The 9255-nt window shown below is 45.6% G+C and overlaps 1 protein-coding gene across 1 annotated transcript in view; it reads left to right on the top strand.

Annotated features, from left to right (window-relative positions):
- The first annotated feature begins 5729 nt into the window (after positions 1–5729).
- The window catches only part of LOC143984095 (uncharacterized), a 151706-nt gene continuing 148180 nt past the window's right edge, over positions 5730–9255 (top strand). The window contains exon 1 of the mRNA XM_077484412.1: positions 5730–5922. Coding sequence (XP_077340538.1) covers positions 5730–5922 — 193 coding nt within the window. The remainder of the gene's footprint in view (positions 5923–9255) is intronic.

Genomic DNA, 9255 nt, shown 5'->3' with positions numbered 1-9255 from the left:
CACAACATAATAAGATTATCTGAAGAAGAGACTGTCCCCTCATCTCGCTCTGAACTTGGGTTTGCACTGTTGGTGAAAAAGGCACAACAAGAATTTTTTTTTTTTTTACCTAGGAGACACCTAAAAGCAAGCCAAGCAGTAAATGAAGGAGTTTCAAAGAATAATTTATTGTGAAAATGCCGCTCAGACATTGTCTGGCATATCAATGGCCCCCCTACCCACAAAGTAGTCCATGTATTGGGTTCGAACCTCATGGGTGCTTTGGGGGGGCAAGCCAGGATAAGCAGGTTCAAGGCCCGTGAGGTTCTCATTTTCCAGCAAGTCTGCTTCTTGTTGGACAACTGAGACCGCATAGTTCGCAGAAAGTCTTTTTAGAAAATTGTGCAGAACACAGCAGGCCAGCACTATATGATTGAGTTTGTATTCCGCCATGTGGATAGGAGTTAAAGAAAGGCGGAACCGGCTGGCCAGTATTCCAAAGATGTTCTCCACCACTTCGGGCTCTGGACAGGCGGAAATTAAAAATCCTCTGGTCTGGGGTGAGGGTCCTCATCGGGAAAGGCCGCATCAGATGGTTCGCCAGGGCAAATGCCTCATCCGCGACGAAGACGAACGGGAGTCCTTCCTGATTCTCCTCTGGGGGTGGCAAGCCCAGACTGCCACTCTGGAGACGCCAGTAGAACTCCGTCCTCTCCACCATCCGACATGCGTCCATTTTGCCCCACGTCCACATACAAAAACTTATAGGTTGCAGACACCACAGCCAACATCACGATACTATGAAACCCCTTATAATTATAATAGTACGACCCCGAGTTGGGTGGTGGGACGATACGGACGTGCTTCCCATCAATTGCTCCTCCACAATTAGGAAAGTCCCAATGAGTGGCAAAGTGGGAGGCCACAGTCTGCCATTCCTGTGGCGTTGAAGGACACTGTGGAGTGAAACAAGACCAAAAATGTGTAATTTTACAAATCAACATTGCAAGCAGATTAGACACAAACATTTTTGGCCAAGATTAGTATAACATTTTGGGAACTAAGTATTTAAAGCCTAAAGTATACAGTGGTGTGAAAAAGTGTTTGGCCCCTTCCTCATTTCCTGTTCCTTTGCATGTTTGTCACACTTAAGTGTTTCGGAACATCAAACCAATTTAAACAATAGTCAAGGACAACACAAGTAAACAAAAAATGCAATTTGTAAATGAAGGTGTTTATTATTAAAGGTGAAAAAAAATCATGGCCCTGTGTGAAAAAGTGATTGCCCCCTAAACCTAATAACTGGTTGGGCCACCCTTAGCAGCAACAACTGCAACCAAGTGTTTGCGATAACGTGCAATGAGGCTTTTACAGCGTCCTGGAGGAATTGTGGCCCACTCATCTTTGCAGAATTGTCCTAATTCAGTTACATTAGAGGGTTTTCGAGCATGAACGGCCTTTTTAAGGTCATACCACAACATCTCAATAGGATTCAGGTCAGGACTTTGGCTAGGCCACTCCAAAGTCTTCATTTTGTTTTTCTTCAGCCATTCGGTGGTGGACTTGCTGGTGTGTTTAGGATCATTGTCCTGCTGCAGAACCCAAGTTCGTGTCAGCTTGAGTACACGAACAGATGGTCGGACATTCTCCTTCAGGATCTCTTGGTAGACAGCAGAATTCATAGTTCCTTTTATCACGGCAAGTCTTCCAGGTCCTGAAGCAGCAAAACAGCCCCAGACCATCACACTACCACCACCATATTTTACTGTTGGTATAATGTTCTTTTTATGAAATGCAGTGTTCCTTCTACGCCAGATATACTTGGACACACACCTTCCAAAGAGTTCCACTTTTGTCTCATCGGTCCACAGAATGTTGTCCCAAAAGTCTTGGGGATCATCAAGATGTGTTGTGGAGAAATTGAGATGAGCTTTGATGTTCTTTTTGCTCAGCAGTGGTTTTCTCCTTGGAACTCTGCCATGCAGGCCATTTTTGCCCAGTCTTTTCCTGATGGTGGAGGCATGAACGCTGACCTTAACTGAGGCAAGTGAGGCCTGCAGTTCCTTGGACGTTGTTGTGGGGTCTTTTGTGACCTCTTGGATGAGTCGTCGCTGCGCTCTTGGGGTAATTTTGGGCGGCCGGCCACTCCTGGGAAGGTTCACCACTGTTCCATGTCTTCGCCATTTGTGGATAATGGCTCTCACTGTGGTTCGCTGGATTCCCAAAGCTTTGGAAATGGCTTTATAACCCTTTCCAGACTGGTAGATCTCAATTACTTTCTTTCTCAAATGTTCCTGAATTTCTTTGGGTCTCGGCATGATGTGTAGCTTTTAAGGATCTTCTGGTGGACCTTACTGTGTCAAGCAGCTCCTATTTAAGTGATGCCTTGATTGTGAACAGGTGTGGCAATAATCAGGCCTGGGTGTGGCTAGAGAAATTGAACTCAGGTGTGGACAACCACAGTTATAGTATGTTTTAACAAGGGGGGCAATCACTTTTTCACACAGGGCCATGATGGTTTGGATTTTTTTTCACCTTTAACCACTTGCTTACTGGGCACTTAAACCCCCCTCAGTCCCAGACCAATTTTCAGCTTTCAGCGCTGATGCACTTTGAGTGACAATTGCGCGGGCATACAACACTGTACCCAAATGAAATTTTTATCATTTTTTTCCCACAAATAGAGCTTTCTTTTGGTGGTATTTAGTTACAGCTCGGAGTTTTATTTTTTGCTAAACAAACAAAAAAAGATGCAAAAAAAAAAAAAAAAAAATCATGTTTTAATAGTTTGTTATAAAATTTTGCAAACGGGTCATTTTTCTCCTTCATTGAAGTGCGCTGATTAGGCGGCACTGATAGGCTGCATTGGTGGGCACTGATGGGCTGCATTGGTGGGCACTGATGGGCTGCATTGGTGGGCACTGATGGGCTGCACTGGTGGGCACTGATAGGCATAGTTAAGGCGGCACTAATAGGCACAGATAAGGCGGCACCGATGGGCACAGATAAGGCGGCACTGATGGGCAAAGATGGGCACAGATAAGATGGCACGGATGGGTGGCACGGATAAGTGGCACGGATGGGTGGCACGGATGGGCACTGATAGGTACCACAGATAGATGGGACTGATGGGCACTGATAGGTGGCACTGATAGGTGGCTCTGATAGGTGGCACTGCTGGGCACTGATGGGCGGCACTGCTGGGCACTGATGGGCGGCACTACTGGGCACTGATGGGCGGCACTGGGGTGCAGCACCTTTGAGGCAGATTGGGTGGCACTGTGGGTGGCACTGTGGGGTGGCACTGTGGGTGGCACTGTGGGTGGCACTGTGGGTGGCACTGTGGGCACTATGGGCACTGACAGGGGGCACTGACGGGGGGCACTTACTTTTTCTTTTATTTTACTTCAGGATGGCACTGCGGGAGGCAGGTGGGCACAGGCAGGTGGCAGGTGGTCCCTTGTATTGATGGCCGTGATCGGGACTGATGTCCCGATCACGGCCGCCGGTGATCGGCTTTTTTTTTCTCTCCTCGCGCTGTCAGCGCGAGGAGGAATAATAGCCGATTACCGGCTCCGTTCTATCACATGATCAGCTGTCATTGGCTGACAGCTGATCACGTGATAAGGGGTCGGGATCGACCCCTTACACGGATCGGTGATCAGGCGAGTCTCACGGACTCGCCGATCACAGAGCGCGCCGCGCGCGCCCCTCAGGGGGCGCGCAGGCCGCTCGTAACCAGGACGACGTCAATAGACGTAGTCCTGAAAATGTAGGTCCGCGCTAATGCCGTCATTTGGCAATAGCGCGGATCTGAAGTGGTTAATAATAAACACTTTCATTTACAAATTGCATTTTGTGTTTACTTGTGTTGTCCTTGACTATTGTTTAAATTGGTTTGATGTTCCGAAACACTTAAGTGTGACAAACATGCAAAGGAACAGGAAATGAGGAAGGGGACAAACACTTTTTCACACCACTGTAAGGTCCCCTTATCAGAGTCATCACCCCCCCATCCCCCCCCATCTGATGGGCCCTTGCTAAAAAATGAGGGGGGGATGTTTTGGACAGGTAACCCTCTCCACTTGATTGAGAGCTGAATGCCTAAATAATGTGTGATACTTTGAGAAGCCCCTCCTTAGTTACACTATTGGCAGCTCACCGGACAGGTAAAAAGTGTCATAATACCAAAAAGAAACCAAAATGGAAGCACATTTTGACATTCTGCTATTACATATCAAGATAATAATAGGGGAAAAAACTAAAAAAAAAATAGCATTTGAAAGTATTGAGGCAGGCCCTTGCACTACATGCTTAGGTGAATTCATCCATAAATGTGAGCATCAAAAAGGTAGGTATAGTGTGTATTGGGTTTGGTAAAGTCAGCAGATAGAGGATTGCTATCAGCTGAACTAGCAGTTGGGGGGGAGGGGGGTTCCTAATGAGTCTGGCACAACCAAAAAAAAAAAAAAAATGTCACTCTGCATGAATTGAAGCACACACATCACATTTGTAGACATTTTTGGGGGTGTTTAGGGAAAAGCAATACTATGGAGCTGACAAAAGGCATTGGTAAGTGACTAGAATATAGTTTTATGGGCCAAGAAGAGCATGGTGGGGAAGTTAGTGAGGCAAATATGCCTGAGGACAAAGGGGCAGAGCATATAAATTAGAGCATATTGCAATGATGGTAATTAGGGAATGAGGAAAGAAATGCAGGACATTAGCAATCATGAAATACATAGAATGTGATGTTAAAGGATAAAACTTAGCTTCATATAGTCCTTCTGCAGGACCTGAATGATGGCAGAACAGGTCTCTGGAATAATGATCCCCAGAGCCTGGGGGGAGATGCCTGTAGAGAACTTGAGGTCCTGAAGGCTTCTCCCTGTCGCCATGTAGCGCAAAGTGGCGATGAGCCTCTGCTCCGGAGTGATGGCTTTCCACATGCAGGTATCCTGCCTGCTGATATAAGGGGTCAGCAAAGCCAGCAGATGGTGAAAAACGGGGTCCGTCATCCAGAGATAATTCCTGAAATCATCAGGATTATTCTCCCGGATCTTACGGAGCAAAGGCATTTGCGTGAACTGGTCACGCTTGGTCCACAAACACCTCCCCTCCCTGTTCATGGACTTGTGTCAAAGTAACAACCCCAACACAAAGCCCCTGCACAGCACAAACTCTACGACAAGTACGTAGACGAAACATGGTTTCAAAACGGTCGGCTGGTCGGAACGGACAACAGAAAGCACCGATAAACAGCAATGCCTGAAAGAACGAACTGAATAGCAGAAGCAAGCAGACAATAAGAAATGCAAATCAAAGTGTACAATACCAAGATATAGTCCACAATGGGAAACAAATACTTACTGACTGCACACACTGATTATTAGATACGCGAAGACAAGCAGAAACTGAAGAGCAGTCGTCTCTCACCAAACTTCTACTAACACGCAATAGACACAAGATCAGCAGAAGGAGCCCAAAGGGTGCCGGACGTGGTGCTGAACTTCCCTTTAGTAGGCCCTCCGTACACGGCTTACGTCACCGCGTTCTTGGCAACCGGAAATTCCGACAACTTGGTCCGACCGTGTGTATGCAACATCACTTCCAGACCCCGTCCGGAATTAATCCTTTGGAATAACTCCGACGGATTTGGTCGTCGGAATCTCCGATCGTGTGTACAAGGGCTAAGACTAAGTCATATATGTGAAAAATTTACAGACAGCCCACACACTATGGAAGACTTAATGGTTAACTCACATAAAGCAAAGGGCAAGGAGATGATATCAATAAAAGGTAAAACAACTGATTATATTATTTTGTGGCGGGAAACTGTTGGCGGGAAAAACCCGGAAATAGTACAGACAGAAAGCATGGAGCTTCACTACTGTACGGAATGTCTGCAGGTCGCCCTGATTTTCTCCTTAGTGGTCGGAGGAGGTGAGTACAAATGTTCAATGTTTTCTATATTGTCACCATTCTGCAGTATTCTCCATACATGTCCCAATCACAGCTGTGTGTGTATTTATCACATGTCTGCTGGATGAGTGTGAAGTGTTCTTGGGGTGTCTTATTAATTTCTAGTCCCCCCATGTATTCATACAAATGCTGTGCTATGCATATACCAGTAATCACATTTAATATAAACACAGTATATATAATGTAATATATATATATATATATATATATATATATATATATATATATATATATATATATAAAATTAATATTAACTATATGTCATTATTAATATAAAACAATAATAATTTATTATAAAAACACAGTGCTGGGGGGGGGGGTCATATGTGCTTTATGGAAAAGGCAGGTATAGTGTGCTGGGACTCGGTGAACTTTGCCATTTACAATATTTTACAATATTTAAATGAATATTTCAGATTTTAAGACATTTCTGTAATACACACTCTCCCAACACACAGGAATGTTTAAGAACTTTCCAATATAGTAGCACTTTTAAAAGGAGACAGGAATTTTTTAAGTTATTACTGAGTGCATAAGTGATAATTTTAAAATATTGTTTAACCCCTTCCTGCCGACCCTACCCATATATGTAGCCTAATGGAAGTTGGTCTTTATCCACAGGGCTGCAGATTTGTGTATCTGTCTTTGTGCTGAGAGCGCGCCGCACAGCACGTTCCCAGCACAGAGAGCGGGTCACACTGGGAGGTACTAACGATCAGGACCCGGTGTTCTGCCGTATAGTGTCCGGCCATCAAATAGTGTCCGCCCCGTACTGCGCATGCGCAGTACGGAGCAGACGAATCTTGGGAAAATCTCCGAAGCTGAATGGCGCCTGCACCGTGAGTGGAGGTGGTAGCCCCACCATCCAAGCGGACATAGGGTTGTGAATATTAGAGGGCCCCTCGCGGGCGAGCTTCACTCGCCACGCTTCGGGCTCTGCCTTGCTGCGCTCGGCTCTTTTTTATTCCTACTCTATGTCCACTTGAATGGTGGGGATAGAACCTGGACTCACGGCGCAGGCGCCGTTCATCCTCGGCAATTTTCGGAATCTGTGTTGCTGCGTACTGCGCATGCGCAGAACGCATCGGACACTATCGGATGGAGGACGTTATATGACAAGACACCGGGACTCCCGATATCAGGTCACTTGATTGCTATGATTGCCACTGATTGGCTATCACAGTGATCAGTCACTGTGAGCCCGCCTCTGTGTTTACTACCTCCTATGAATGAATATGAAGATACATTGTATCTTTCTCTTATTCCAGGAGAGGAAGATAAAAACAAACAAAAGTGTGTAAAAAATAAACAAATACAAGGTTTGATCTAGGTCAGTGTCAGAAAAACAAGGGACCAAGAATGAAAAAACTTAAATCAGTATTAAATCCAAAAGCAAACATTTACAGAATAAACAAAACATTGCATCTTACCAATTCTAAATGCGGTGGCTGCATTTATTTTATAGGACTTTCAATAACAAACATGTTATGTCCTGTACACAGGGTCGGAGTGTGGGGGCTCTATCGGACTTTTTCCGTCCGTAATTCCGACTAAAAAAAAATTGAGAGCAGGATCTCAAATTTTCCGACAACAAAATCCGATCTGACTTTTTCCGATCGTTTGTAGAGAATTCCGATCGGACAAAGTACCACGCATGCTCCGATCAAATTCCTAGACCAAAGCTATTGGCTACTAGCCTGAACGTAGTCCTGTCCTAATGAACGAACATCATCACGTTCCGAGCGATCGGATTTTCTGACAACTTTGTCCGACTGTGTGTATGCAACACAAGTTTCGGACAAAATCAGTCGGAAAAATCAGACGGATTTTGTGGTCGGAATTTCCGACTGTGTGTATGGGGGCTTATACTTACCTGCTCTATGGAAGGGTTTTGCACAGAGCGCGCCCCCAAAACTCCTTTTCTGGGGTCCCCCCATGGTGCTCCTGGTGCCCCTACACAGAGCCGCTTTCCATGGGGGCAATTGTGCGGGTGCGCTCCCGGGTCCTGCATCCATTGACACAGACAGCAGGACTTGGCCCTGCCCTTGTCACTGGATTTGATTGACGGCAGCGGGAGCCAATGGCGCTTGCTGCTATCAATCTATCCGATGAGAACCCAAGACAGTGGCTGGAGCTGGAATGGTTGGGCTCAGGTAAGAAAAAGGGGGATCTGCTGCAGCACAAAGGTTTTTCACCTTAATAGAAAATAGAAAACGGTGAGGTCTTACAACCCCTTTAATGATTAACTCACATAATGCAAAGGGCAAGGAGAAAGTGATATAAAAAAGTAAAACAGCTGATCAGACTATTTTGTGGCAGGAAAACGGGGCATAGAAAGCACTTTACAGAACATCTGCATGGACTTGTAGTTCTACAGACAGGAGAAACACAGGTATAGTGTGCTGGGACTTGTAGTTCTACAGACAGGACAAAGGCAGTTATAGTGTGCTGGGACTTGCAGTTCTATAGAGAGGAGAAAGGCAGGTATAGTGTGCTGGGACTTGTTCTATAGAGAGGAGAAAGGCAGGTATAGTGTGCTGGGACTTGTAGTTCTATAGAGAGGAGAAAGGCAGGTATAGTGTGCTGGGCCTTGTTCTATAGAGAGGAGAAAGGCAGGTATAGTGTGCTGGGACTTGTAGTTCTACAGACAGGAGAAAGGTGAGTATAGTGTGCTGGGACTTGTAGTTCTACAGAGAGAAAGGCAGTTATAGCTTGCTGGGACTTGTAGTTCTACAGACAGGATAAAGGCAGGTATAGTGTGCTGGGACTTGTAGTTCTACAGACAGGAGAAAGGCAGGTATAGTGTGTTGGGACTTGTAGTTCTACAGAGAGAAAGGCAGTTATAGCTTGCTGGGACTTGTAGTTCTACAGACAGGAGAAAGGCAGGTATAGTGTGCTGGGACTTATAGTTCTACAGACAGGAGAAAGGCAGGTATAGTGTGCTGGGACTTGTAGTTCTACAGAGAGAAAAGCAGTTATAGCGTGTTGGGACTTGCAGTTCTACAGACAGAAGAAAGTCAGGTATAGTCTGCTGGGACTTGTAGTTCTATAGAGAGGAGAAAGGCGGGTATAGTGTGCTGGGACTTGTAGTTCTACAGACAGGAGAAAGGCAGGTATAGTGTGTTGGGACTTGTAGTTCTACAGAGAGAAAGGCAGTTATAGCTTGCTGGGACTTGTAGTTCTACAGACAGGAGAAAGGCGGGTATAGTGTGCTGGGACTTATAGTTCTACAGACAGGAGAAAGGCAGGTATAGTGTGCTGGGACTTGTAGTTCTACAGAGAGAAAAGCAGTTA

The sequence above is a fragment of the Lithobates pipiens genome, unplaced genomic scaffold, assembly GCF_037356315.1.
Source record: "Lithobates pipiens isolate NorthernLeopardFrog02 unplaced genomic scaffold, aLitPip1_a1.2 Scaffold_16, whole genome shotgun sequence".
NCBI lineage: Eukaryota > Metazoa > Chordata > Amphibia > Anura > Ranidae > Lithobates > Lithobates pipiens.
Note: the sequence above shows the minus strand (reverse complement) of the source record. Positions and strands in the feature narration are given on the sequence as shown.